Source organism: Hylobates moloch, unplaced genomic scaffold (assembly GCF_009828535.3).
Source record: "Hylobates moloch isolate HMO894 unplaced genomic scaffold, HMol_V3 SCAFFOLD_4, whole genome shotgun sequence".
Classification (NCBI taxonomy): Eukaryota; Metazoa; Chordata; class Mammalia; order Primates; family Hylobatidae; genus Hylobates; species Hylobates moloch.
Window position 1 is genome coordinate 48,115,503 of NW_026652279.1, and position 14,217 is coordinate 48,129,719.

General features: G+C 42.0%; 1 protein-coding gene across 2 annotated transcripts in view; it reads left to right on the top strand.

Moving 5' to 3' along the window:
• The window catches only part of USF3 (upstream transcription factor family member 3), a 44,388-nt gene extending 31,020 nt beyond the window's left edge, over positions 1 to 13,368 (top strand). For both annotated transcript variants that reach the window (XM_032150149.2, XM_058437492.1), the window contains 2 exons: positions 1,565 to 1,661; positions 4,539 to 13,368. In XM_032150149.2, coding sequence (XP_032006040.1) covers positions 1,565 to 1,661; positions 4,539 to 10,996 — 6,555 coding nt within the window. In that variant the 3' untranslated portion in view covers positions 10,997 to 13,368. The remainder of the gene's footprint in view (positions 1 to 1,564; positions 1,662 to 4,538) is intronic.
• The last annotated feature ends 849 nt before the right edge of the window (positions 13,369 to 14,217 follow it).

Sequence of the window (14,217 nt, forward strand, 5' to 3'; positions counted from 1 at the left end):
GTGATCTGCCCACCTCGGCTTCCCAAAGTGCTGGGATTACAGGCATAAGCCACCGTACCCGGCCACCAAGATATATTTTTTAAATGTAAGGAAATACAAAATCCTTTTGTCTATTTTTTTTGTTTGTTTTTTCTTTTGAGACAGAATCTCACTCTGTTGCCCAAGCTGGAGTGCAGTGGTAGGATCTGACTTCACTGTAATCTCTGCCTCCCAGGTTCAAGCAATTCTCATGTCTCAGCCTACTGAGTAGCTGGCATTACAGGTGTGCGCCACCATGCCTGGCTAATTTTTTTGTAATTTTGATAGAGACGGGATTTTGCCATTTTGGCCAGGCTGGTCTCAAATTCCTGACCTCAAGTGTCTGCTCGCCTCGGCCTCCCAAAATGCTGGGATTATAGGCGTGAGCCACCGCGCCTGGCCTTCTCTGAGTTTTTAAAAAAGATGTATATAGGCATGTATTGGACATGAGAATAAAGGAATACTTTAACATAACGTACAATCTTTTCGAAAAAGCTTAGGAATACAATTTACTGGAACCGTGACACCAAAACTCAATCAAGTGACATTTCTCTCTTGACCTGTTATTTAGAATAATTCGTAGTTGTGGTAAACAGAGTAAAGAATAACATTAAAATCCAAAACCTTTACAAAATCTTGAAGGCCTTCTCTGGCCTCTTCTACTACTCTTCCCATGTGTACTCCACTGTAGCTCTGCTCACCTCCTTACCATTCCTCCAACGTGCCGAGCCTAGCTTCGCTGAGGTCCCCTGCCCTTCTGATCCTGCTGTCTGGACTCCCTTTTCCCATATATCTGCAGGGCCTGCTTCCTTTCACTTCCTTCCAGTTTTTGCTCAGGTATCACCTTATTCAGGGCCCTTCCCCAACCTCCATATACAACAAATGTTCTCAGTGTCTTAGTTCAGGCTGCTACAACAAAAATGCCATAGACTGGGTAACTTTAATTTCTCACAGTTCTGGAAGCTGGGAAGTCCAAGATCAAGTGCCAGCCAGTTCACTTCCTGGTGATGACCCACTTCCTAGTTATGTCCTCAAGTGGCAGACAGAGAGAGAGATCATCTCTGTCTCTTCTTATAGGGCACTAATCCCATCGTGAGGGCTCTACCTTCATGACCTAATTACCTCCCAAAAACCATCACATTGGGGATAAGGGTTTAGACCTATGAATTTTAGGGGGCACAAACATTCAGTCCATTGCACAAAGTAACCTCCACCATCACTCTAGCCCCCTCTTTACCCTGCTTTATATTTCTTCATAGCATTCCTTTGTGTGTATGTGTGTGTATATATTCTTCAAGGACAGGGACTTTGTTTGTTTTACTATTATATCCCCAGTGCCTAGAACAGAGCCTGCCACTCATTAGCTGCCCAGTAAACATTTGATATATGAAAAATATACAGTAGAAGCTTTTGAATATAGTGCCTGTTTTAAATTTTGAGAAGATAACGTATCATATATATGTGATACAGACAAAGCTTAAAGTTTCATCTGGCAAGTTCTTACCCTTCAGTGAAACTTGTAAACTTTTAACATTTTCTTGGACAGAGCAAGAATATGATCCTGGACCAAGCCTTTAAATATATAACAGAATTGAAAAGGCAAAATGATGAACTCCTGCTTAATGGAGGAAACAATGAACAAGGTAAAGATTTAAAAGTTCTTTTTGTTGTATTTTAAAATGTTTAGGTGTTTGTGTCACAGTGAAATTTATATTATGACATAGAAAGCTTTTTGGCCCCAAAACATTATTAAGACCCTGCATTCAGTGGGTCTGGAAGAATAATGTTACCAATAAATTCATTTTAGTCTAACTCTTTCTCCTCCTCTGTGAGCACCTCTTATCTTGCAGGCATACATAGTTTTGACTTTGAACTCTTCTGTGTATTTCATGTTTGCCTAACTCATGATACTGGTAATGCTAAATCTCCTTTATTCCAATTGGACATTGCAGTTAGGGCAATCCCATAAGAAAATGTAAGGGGGGAGTTCTGCTCAGTGAAATTTAAAAAGATTAGGATATGCCTGTGCCAAGACTTAACTATGCATTAACAGAAAAGGCCAAAACATTCATTTTGTTTATACTACTTGTAATGTGTGCATCAAACTGCCTGATCATTTAATGATACTTGATTCTTAGATAAAGGTGACTTTTTAATGCCATCAAATGAGTTCTGTTTTTCCATTAGCATTGGAGAGAAAGTTTCCTTATAGCAGCGGGAAAAAAATATTCCAGGCAAGTGTAAAGCTCAGGGTAGGCCAGTCTGAAATTGTCTTTTATTTATGCCCCTGACAAGTGCAAGGAGAGAATTTCCTGTGACAACTCAGTAGGCCACCTTAAAAGGAGAGAAAAAAGAGCAGAATTGCCTGAGGTAAGGTCAGTGCTGGGCTGTGTTTATTGTAATGGATGGGGAAGATATTGGAAAGCTTACCTAGGAGGTCAGCATTCAGAATTCTCCTTGTTTACTTTTAGTTAAATATTAGCAGCTTTCCCCCTCACCTAGTTTAGCTGGTGTTTATGGCCCAGGTCTTTTTGTGATGCCCTCAGATAGATAAATGATCCATGTTTAGTAACCATTTGAGGCACCCCACAGAAGGGGTGTAAGACAGAATGATGAGTAGACTTTTCTAATGAAGGCTCTTTTGATTTCAAAGCACAGAGGCTGAGACAATCAAGTTACCTTAGGAAAAAGGGAAATTGTTGAAAAATATAAGTTGCATGGGACTCAGAAAAAGCTGACCAGACAGGCCAGGGGTTAGGGGTGGGATCTAAGGCAGCCTAAATCTGTGTTTGTTATTTCTGTCATGATCGTTATTTCTCTGGTTCTTTTTCTGTGCGTCTGCTTTATCCTCTTTTTTCTCTCAGTGGCTTCTTCCCTATGCTCACTGTGCATGTATCTAGTGGCCAAAGCAATGGCCTTGGACTCAGGCCCTCCTAGGTTTGAGTCTCAGCTTCATTTACTCACTCAGTACCCTTTGGTCAGTTACTTAGCCTCTCCAAGTCCCAGTTTCCCTATGTTAAAATGAGGATAATCATAGTATCTACCTGGCTGAATTTAGGCAAATTATGTAACTGCTCTGGGCCTGTTTCTCACATCTAAAAGTGGAGATAATAAAATACAAATTGCCATCTCATGGTTCTTGTGAGGATTAAAAGAGATAATACAAGAACTTAGATTAAAGCCTAGCACAGAGTAATTGCTTGATAAATGTTAGCTGTTATAGTTGTCGTTGTTATTAAATGAAACAAGGAATGAAATGTGCCAGGTAGTAAAGGTGCAATAAGTGAGAACCGTGATTATTATTTGGTCCATAATGATTGTTCTTTAATTTCTACTGTCCATGGACACTGGTATCTTTCTTTTGTCTCTTAGTTTTAAACTAAGAAAAATGATCTGCTGGTTTCAGCTCGTCTTTGTTGGAACAGAACTTTTCATTTCAGGCTCCCTTACAGGGTGTTAGCCTGGAGAATAGGATGCTTTGGAAAAGGAATGAGAATACTCTCCACTGTTTCAAGGCAGATGGGGATATGTGGAGTCACAGAGCATATACCAGCAGCTAAGCCTGCCCCATTAGTGGTACTCATAGGTGAAGCTATCTACCTTAGAAAGGAGGGCTGTGACAATGCCCTCCCTGCTCAGTAGCATACCTGCATTGTGCCTACCAAGCAAAGTGCAGGTTCCATTGTCGATGCTTTCTTTGGTGCACTTTGGTGCCACTTTGCTTCTTACGTGTTCTATTCCTTTTTGTCTCAGTTGTTTCAAAGGATAAAATAGAAACTAAAGCCATTTATAAAAGAGACTATCGGCTGGGCATGGTGGCTCATGCCTGTAATCCCAGCACTTTGGGAGGCCAAGGCGGGCAGATCACTTGAGGTCAGGAGTTCAAGACCAGCCTGGCCAACATGGCGAAACCCTGAATCTACTAAAAATATGAAAATTAGCTGTAAGTGTTGGTGCGCACCTGTAATCTCAGCTACTCAGGAAGTTGAAGCAGGAGAATTGCTTGAACTTGAGAGGTGGAGGTTGCAGTGAGCTGAGATCGCACCACTGCACTCCAGCCTGGGTCACAGAGCAAGAATCTGTCTCAAAAATAAAATAAAATAAAAAATAGACTGTTACTATCACAGGTAATGTTGGCTGCTGCAGCATTTAAATGGCATATTGATATTCAATGTTATCTTCCTAGCATGTTACCATGATATCAGTATGTCTTCCCTTACTTCACCTATGTAGCTGCCCTACTGGAAATTTTTGAATTGGGAATTTTGAGGTTTCTACATTATGGGTAATTTTTCAGTTGACCTTTAAAAATTTATACTTTTTAAATGAGGGCAGAGGGATTTAAGATATCATTCTAAAAAGAAAAAAGAAGTTGTATTAGAAAAGAGCTGAAGAGTCTCAGTTGAGGTATTTAGAATGCTAGAATTAGAATTCAGTAGTTTAGTATACAGTTCTTTATCAAGTTATTGTAAATACTGACGTTCTCAGGTATTTATAAATTTTTGTTTTTAATATTATAGCTGAAGAAATAAAAAAGCTACGGAAACAACTGGAAGAAATCCAAAAAGAAAATGGCCGATATATTGAATTACTGAAAGCTAATGACATATGCTTATATGATGACCCCACAATTCACTGGAAAGGAAATCTTAAAAACTCAAAGGTCTCTGTTGTTATTCCTAGTGACCAGGTTCAAAAAAATATCATTGTTTATTCCAACGGGAATCAGCCTGGTGGAAACAGCCAGGGAACAGCTGTTCAGGGGATAACTTTTAATGTTAGTCATAATTTACAAAAGCAGACCGCCAATGTGGTGCCAGTACAGAGGACTTGCAATCTTGTGACTCCTGTATCTATTTCTGGAGTTTACCCTTCTGAAAACAAGCCATGGCATCAGACCACAGTTCCTGCGTTGGCTACCAACCAGCCTGTTCCTCTTTGTCTTCCTGCTGCCATTTCTGCTCAGAGTATTCTCGAGCTTCCCACCTCTGAAAGCGAATCAAATGTGCTTGGTGCCACTAGTGGCTCAATGATTGCTGTTTCAATTGGATCTGAGCCTCACCAACATCATTCTTTGCACACATGTCTACATGATCAAAATTCTTCTGAAAATAAGAATGGACAAGAGAACCCCAAATTATTGAAGAAAATGACCCCTTGTGTTACAAACATGCCCCACAGCTCCTCAGCAACTGCCACTGAAGTGCACCATGGAAACAAGTCCTGCCTGAGCATACAGGACTTCAGAGGTGATTTTCAAAACACTTTTGTTGTTTCAGTTACCACCACAGTCTGCTCGCAGCCTCCCAGAACTGCAGATGATTCTTCTCCAGTGAGCATTAGTAAGAGTGCAGACTTGACAAGTACAGCTACAGTGGTGGCATCATCTGCCCCTGGAGTAGGGAAGGCCACCATTCCTATAAGCACTCTTTCAGGAAACCCTTTGGACAATGGTTGGACTCTTTCTTGTTCTTTGCCTTCTTCAAGTGTTAGTACTTCAGATCTGAAAAACATTAATAGCCTTACACGAATTTCTTCAGCTGGAAACACACAGACAACGTGGACTACTTTGCAACTGGCGGGAAACACTATTCAGCCCTTAAGCCAGACACCATCTTCTGCTGTGACTCCAGTATTAAATGAGTCTGGTACTAGCCCCACCACAAGCAACCACAGTAGACATGTGGCTACAGGCATCAACTTGAATAATTCCTTTCCAGCAGATGGGCAGCCAGTTGAGCAAGTAGTTGTAACATTGCCTTCTTGTCCATCTTTGCCTATGCAGCCACTAATTGCCCAGCCACAAGTTAAATCTCAGCCTCCCAAAAATATCCTTCCACTGAATTCAGCAATGCAAGTGATTCAGATGGCTCAGCCAGTTGGGTCAGCTGTTAATGCAGCTCCAACCAATCAAAATGTTATAATTCTTCAGCCACCCAGCACCACCCCATGCCCAACAGTGATGAGGGCAGAAGTTCCCAACCAAACAGTAGGTCAACAGATAGTGATCATACAGGCTGCTAATCAGAATCCTTTGCCACTCCTCCCTGCTCCACCTCCTGGTTCTGTTCGACTCCCTGTCAATGGAGCCAATACTGTAATAGGGTCTAATAATTCAGTGCAAAATGTTTCAACACCACAGACTTTTGGAGGAAAGCATCTTGTCCACATATTACCAAGACCTTCATCTTTATCAGTGTCTAACTCAACACAAACTTTTTCTGTTACCATGTCAAACCAACAGCCTCAAACCATTTCTTTAAATGGACAGCTCTTTGCTTTGCAGCCTGTGATGTCTTCATCAGGAACTACAAATCAAACCCCTATGCAAATTATTCAACCCACCACCAGCGAAGATCCAAATACCAATGTTGCCCTGAATACATTTGGTGCTTTGGCCAGTCTCAATCAAAGCATATCACAGATGGCTGGGCAAAGCTGTGTACAATTGTCTATTAGCCAGCCTGCCAATGCTCAAACTGCTGCAAATAGTCAAACCACTACAGCTAACTGCGTTTCATTAACAACAACTGCAGCACCTCCCGTGACAACAGATAGTTCAGCCACACTAGCTAGTACTTATAATCTAGTGAGTACTTCCTCAATGAACACTGTTGCTTGTTTGCCTAACATGAAATCTAAAAGGTTGAATAAGAAGCCAGGTGCCAGGAAACACTTAGCAGCAAACAAGTCAGTGTGTCCCCTGAATTCAGTCAGAGATGTGAGCAAGTTAGACTGCCCCAACAGTGAAGGCTCAGCAGAGCCACCCTGTAATGATGGACTGCTAGAAAGCTTCCCTGCTGTGTTACCATCTGTCTCTATGTCCCAGGCAAATAGTGTGAGTGTTTCTGCTTCACATTCTTTGGGTGTTCTAAGCTCTGGATCATTAATACCTGAGTCTGTATTGAAATCTAAGTCACCAGAAAAGTCCAGCTCACCCTCCCAAGATTCTGTAACAAGTGAACATTTTGCAATGGCCGCAGCAAAATCCAAAGATTCTACCCCTAATCTACAACAAGAGACATCTCAGGATAAACCACCAAGTAGTTTAGCGTTATCAGATGCTGCCAAACCCTGCACTTCAGCCAATGTATTGATTCCATCTCCAAGTGATCCTCACATTTTGGTTTCTCAGGTTTCTGGTTTGTCATCTACAACAAGCACTACAAGTACTGACTGTGTTTCTGAGGTAGAAATCATTGCTGAACCTTGCAGAGTTGAGCAAGATTCATCAGATACAATGCAAACCACAGGTCTCTTAAAGGGGCAAGGTTTAACTACATTGCTATCTGATCTTGCTAAAAAAAAAACCCCTCAGAAATCATCTCTTTCTGATCAAATGGATCATCCTGACTTTTCTTCAGAAAATCCTAAAATAGTTGATTCAAGTGTGAATTTACATCCCAAACAGGAACTATTACTGATGAACAACGATGATAGAGATCCTCCACATCATCATTCCTGCCTCCCTGATCAAGAGGTTATTAATGGTTCTTTGATCACCGGTAGACAGGCCGACTCTCCCATGTCAACCAGCTCTGGCAGTAGTCGTAGTTTCTCAGTTGCATCCATGCTTCCTGAAACAACAAGAGAAGATGTGACCAGCAGTGCAACAACTAATACATGTGACAGCTGTACCTTTGTAGAGCAAACTGATATAGTAGCTCTTGCAGCAAGAGCTATTTTTGACCAGGAGAACCTTGAGAAGGGAAGAGTTGGCCTCCAGGCTGATATAAGGGAAGTTGCTTCAAAGCCTTCTGAAGCATCATTGTTAGAGGGAGACCCACCTTTCAAATCACAGATACCTAAAGAGAATGGCACAGGACAGGCAGAAGCAACACCAAATGAATTTAATTCTCAGGGTTCAATTGAAGCAACTGTGGAGAGGCCCCTTGAAAAACCAAGTTGTTCTCTAGGAATTAAAACATCAAATGCATCTTTACAGGATTCAACTTCTCAGCCACCAAGCATCACCAGTTTAAGCGTGAATAATCTTATCCATCAGAGCAGCATCAGCCATCCTCTGGCCAGCTGTGCGGGTTTATCCCCAACCTCAGAGCAAACAACTGTGCCTGCAACGGTTAATCTGACTGTTTCGTCTAGCTCCTATGGCAGTCAACCTCCTGGACCATCTCTGATGACCGAATATTCCCAAGAACAGCTAAATACTATGACTAGTACCATACCAAATTCACAGATTCAAGAGCCACTCTTAAAGCCAAGTCACGAAAGCCGTAAGGATTCTGCTAAGCGTGCTGTCCAAGATGACCTTTTACTGTCTTCAGCTAAACGTCAAAAGCACTGTCAGCCAGCCCCCGTCAGGCTTGAAAGTATGTCCCTGATGAGCAGAACTCCAGACACCATTTCTGATCAAACTCAAATGATGGTCAGTCAGATCCCTCCTAATTCTTCAAACTCAGTTGTGCCTGTTAGCAACCCAGCTCATGGAGATGGCCTTACACGATTATTTCCACCTAGTAACAACTTTGTGGCTCCTGCATTGAGGCAAACTGAAGTTCAGTGTGGTTCTCAGCCTTCAGTTGCTGAACAGCAGCAAACCCAGGCAAGTCAACATCTACAGGCCCTGCAGCAGCATGTTCCAGCTCAAGGGGTATCTCACCTTCATAGTAACCATCTCTACATAAAGCAGCAGCAGCAGCAACAACAACAACAAGCAGGGCAATTAAGAGAGAGGCATCACTTATATCAAATGCAGCATCATGTACCTCATGCAGAGAGCTCTGTCCACTCTCAGCCCCATAATGTCCACCAACAGAGGACTCTGCAACAGGAAGTTCAGATGCAGAAAAAGAGGAATCTTGTTCAGGGCACCCAGACCTCTCAGCTTTCCTTACAACCGAAGCACCATGGAACTGATCAATCCCGATCCAAGAGTGGCCAGCCACATCCCCATCATCAGCAGATGCAGCAACAAATGCAGCAACACTTTGGAGGCTCCCAGACAGAGAAGAGCTGTGAAAACCCTTCAACTAGTCGGAACCATCATAACCATCCTCAGAACCATCTCAATCAAGATATTATGCACCAACAGCAGGATGTTGGAAGCAGACAGCAAGGTTCAGGGGTTTCATCTGAACATGTATCTGGGCATAATCCAATGCAGAGGCTTTTGACATCAAGAGGCTTAGAGCAGCAAATGGTGTCCCAACCAAGTATTGTGACTAGATCTTCAGACATGACCTGTACTCCACACAGGCCAGAGAGAAATAGAGTTTCAAGTTATTCTGCTGAGGCACTTATTGGAAAGACATCTTCTAATTCAGAGCAGAGAATGGGAATATCAATTCAGGGTTCCAGAGTTTCAGATCAGCTTGAAATGAGAAGCTATCTTGATGTTCCCAGAAATAAGAATTTGGCTATTCATAATATGCAGGGTCGTGTGGACCATACTGTAGCCTCAGATATCCGCCTTTCTGATTGTCAGACGTTTAAACCAAGTGGAGCTAGTCAACAGCCCCAGAGTAATTTTGAAGTACAATCTTCAAGAAACAATGAAATAGGTAACCCTGTATCATCATTGCGGAGTATGCAGTCCCAGGCTTTTCGAATTAGTCAAAACACTGGCCCCCCACCAATTGACCGTCAAAAGAGATTACCTTACCCACCAGTTCAGAGCATCCCAACAGGAAATGGTATTCCATCAAGGGACAGTGAAAATACTTGTCACCAAAGTTTCATGCAGAGCTTACTTGCCCCTCACCTCAGTGATCAGGTCATTGGGAGCCAGAGGTCACTCTCAGAACATCAGAGGAATACACAGTGTGGTCCATCCTCTGCAATTGAATATAATTGTCCCCCAACTCATGAAAATGTCCATATTAGAAGAGAGAGTGAGAGTCAGAATCGGGAAAGTTGTGACATGTCGTTAGGTGCAATTAACACCAGGAACAGCACCTTGAATATTCCTTTTTCAAGTTCCTCTTCCTCAGGAGATATTCAAGGTCGAAACACAAGCCCCAATGTTTCTGTACAGAAATCCAATCCCATGAGGATTACTGACAGTCATGCGACCAAGGGCCACATGAACCCTCCAGTCACAACCAACATGCATGGAGTTGCAAGGCCAGCATTGCCACATCCATCTGTGTCTCATGGAAATGGCGATCAAGGCCCTGCTGTACGTCAAGCGAATTCTTCAGTTCCCCAGAGATCAAGGCATCCCCTGCAAGACAGCAGTGGTTCCAAAATTCGTCAGCCTGAAAGGAATCGTTCTGGAAACCAAAGGCAAAGTTCTGTCTTTGATCCAAGTCTTCCCCATCTTCCCCTCTCTACTGGTGGCAGTATGATTCTTGGACGCCAACAACCTGCTACAGAGAAGAGAGGAAGTATTGTTCGTTTCATGCCTGATAGCCCACAAGTACCTAATGATAATTCAGGTCCTGACCAGCATACACTATCACAAAATTTTGGTTTTTCTTTTATTCCTGAGGGTGGCATGAATCCACCAATAAATGCTAATGCTTCTTTCATTCCACAGGTTACTCAGCCTAGTGCCACTCGAACTCCAGCCCTCATCCCGGTAGATCCGCAAAATACTCTGCCCTCCTTCTATCCTCCATACTCTCCTGCTCATCCTACACTGTCCAATGATATTTCAATCCCCTATTTTCCTAATCAGATGTTCTCAAATCCTAGCACAGAGAAGGTAAACAGTGGAAGTTTAAATAACCGATTTGGATCAATTTTATCTCCTCCCAGACCTGTTGGGTTTGCTCAACCAAGTTTTCCTCTTCTCCCAGATATGCCACCAATGCACATGACCAACTCTCACTTATCCAATTTTAATATGACATCTTTGTTTCCAGAAATAGCTACAGCGCTTCCTGATGGCTCAGCAATGTCACCTTTGCTTACAATAGCAAATTCCTCTGCCTCTGACTCTTCCAAGCAGTCCTCAAACAGACCTGCCCATAACATAAGCCATATTCTAGGTCATGATTGCAGTTCAGCTGTTTAAATACCGATAAACGAAATGTAAAGGTAATGAGTGAGATTACAAATGTATTTGTGTGTGCATGTGCACAGACATGTACATGAAGAGAAGGATTGTGTGTGTGTCTGCATAATCAGTTTTCAGTTATCTTCTGAATGTAGGGAAGCCATGTCAGATGCAGATACTGGGTTGTCAGAAAACAAGTTATCTTTCATTTTCAACTGCATGGTGTACTTTTTTATTTTCCAAGTAGATTTACATTTCCAAGTTGATATTTCCTAAATACTAATTAGCTGGAAATTGGGGGAGATCATCTTTTCATGTACTGGGTAGTAGGAGGGAGCCTAGACTTTAAACTTGATTGTTGATAACTTACAGAATATATAGTTAAGTTGCTACTGAAAAATATAGGCAGCTTGATAAAACAGTGGCTCATAATCAAGTGCTGGCTAATGTCAGCATCTAGAACAGCTTCTTACCTATGGCAGATGTTGAACTGATGTTGAGTTTAATGTCCGTAGTTAAAGTCAAGCAGTTAGCAAATAAATAAAAGCAATCAGCCTTTATTCTCAAAGTTTGGTTTAGATAGAGACTTCTTTCTAAATTACAACAATCCATAAATTATCTGAATTTTATGTCTTGTTCTTCAAATTAGGGAGCTGTGTTATCCTTTAATGTGCCAAGATTATTTAAAGCAAAGGTCTTCCTTAGACAATTATTTAGCCTTAAATATAGAAAGCTAAAAAGTTAAGTACATACATATTCTCCATTTTGTGCTTGCATTTTGCATCAGGTCATAAGGGTAAAAGCAGTTAGTTGTATTGTGGAGTTTTGCATGGGTGCAGTTAACAATGGATGTTTCATCAACTGAGTTTAATTTAGTATTCTCTCTTCATTCTATTTGATCTTGAAATAAATTCTTTTGCATTCATTTAAATATTAGGATTGATCAGGAAATAGTGTGTTTGTAATCTACACATTTTTTTTGAGCCTTACTTTAAAAATATTTCTGAACAGAGATTTAAGCTCTGTCAGTATTTTCATTTACTGATAGTATTTATATTTTAAACATGGCATTGTATATTACATTATTATCCTTCATAACAGAATTATAATGAGAATATGAATTTGTTATTTTTCTTGTTGGTAGATGTGAAATGGTGCTTCAAAAAATATATAGTCTTTCTGTATGTCTCTCTGTGTGTAAGTATGTGTGTGTGTGTGTACACATATTTTAAAGTACGAATTGGTCCTTTAAAAACAGGCCTGCCATCTGAAAATGGGAAATTGAGACCTGAGACCTGCTAAAGCATAGAAGAACTTGATATAGGTAGGGTTTTTTTTTTTAAATAGATGGAGTCTGGCTCTGTCGCCCAGGCTGGAGTGCAGTGGCGCAATCTCAGCTCACTGCAAGCTCCACCTCCCGGGTTCAAGCGATTCTCCTGCCTCAGCCTCCTGAGTAGCTGGGACTACAGGCACGTGCCACCACACCTGGCTAATTTTTTGTATTTTTAGTAGAGACGGGGTTTCACCGTGTTAGCCAGGATGGTCTTGATCTCCTGACCTTGTGATCCACCCGCCTCGGCCTCCCAAAGTGCCAGGATTACAGGCGTGAGCCACCGTGCTCGGCCTAGGTATGGGTTTTTAAAAGCCCCACAGAAGTTTATAATACATTTAAAAACCCATATTAAAATTTGAAAACTTAAAAAAAAAATAAGAAAACAATGGTATATATTCCTTTTCTTAAACCCGTGAAGTCCATTACTTTTTGTTCTTGTTATATTCTGCCAAAAATGGGATGGGGTGGGAGAGATGCATAGAAATTGTTTTATCTGCCTTGTTAACAAAGTGAACTCAAGGACCAGCTTTTCTTGTCTTTTTTTTTTTTTTTTTTTTTGAGACTGTCACCCAGGCTGGAGTGTCGTTAGGTGCAATTAACACCAGGAACAGCACCTTGAATATTCCTTTTTCAAGTTCCTCTTCCTCAAGAGATATTCAAGGTCACTCTGTCACCCAGGCTGGAGTGTACATGGCAGGATCTCGGCTCACTGAAGCCTCTGCCTTCTGGGTTCAAGCAATTCTCGGGCCTCAGCCTCCCGAGTAGCTGGGATTACAGGTCTGTGCCACTACACCTGGCGAATTTTTGTATTTTTAGTAGAGACAGGGTTTCACCATCTTGGCCAGGCTGGTCTTGAACTCCTGACATCAGGTGATCCACCCACCTCAGCCTCCCAAAGTGCTGGAATTACAGGTATGAGCCACCCCTCCCAGCCCCCCCCTTTTTTTAATCCTAAAAAGCTTCCTAAGGGTTGGTCAGAGCAGTTAACTCCAGTGAATACCTCTTCTAAAGACTCAGCAAAAGGGTCAGTTGTGCCTCTTTAACTGTTCTTACTAAACTCTCCTATCTTTTTTCTTTTCTTTTCTTTTTTTTTTTTTTTAGACGGAGTCTCGCTCTGTCGCCCAGGCTGGAGTGCAGTGGCGCGATCTCGGCTCACTGCAAGCTCCGCCTCCCGGGTTCACGCCATTCTCCTGCCTCAGCCTCTCCGAGTAGCTGGGACTACAGGCGCCCGCCACCACGCCCGGCTAATTTTTTGTATTTTTAGTAGAGACGGGGTTTCACCGTGGTCTCGATCTCCTGACCTCGTGATCCGCCCGCCTCGGCCTCCCAAAGTGCTAGGATTACAAGCGTGAGCCACCGCGCCCGGCTTCACCTATCTTTTTCTGCTGCCAACTAAGCAGCCTCCTAGGGACAAAGAAATATACAATATATTTTTTTTCTTGCTTACAAAGCAAGAACAACCTGTATTTTCTTCCTTCAAAATGGTCTTGGGGAAGAATAGGAGAGCTTCATGAATAAGTTACTCAAGACAACAGATAAACACAGTAGTCAAAACTTTTTATTGAGGAAAAATGTGGCATTTATGACTTGCTTTTTAATTCTCTTAACTGAATTTTAAGCTGCAACGTTCAAATTTTTCTTTGTACTTGAAAGGTCCAGTCTGCCAATTTCAAGAAGGACAGTTTTCCATGTCTTTGGCTATTCATTTTCCCTCTCTCCGTCTCTCATCTGTCTGTCTCTCACTGCCTCTGTCTCTCATACAGACACACACACACACACACACACACACACACACACACACACTCTCTCTCTCTCTCTCTCTCTCTCTCTGTCTCTCTCCAGTGGCTGTTAAGAAGGACTGGGGACTGCTAGACATAATTGAAAGTAAGGTAACAGGCTAAGGAGA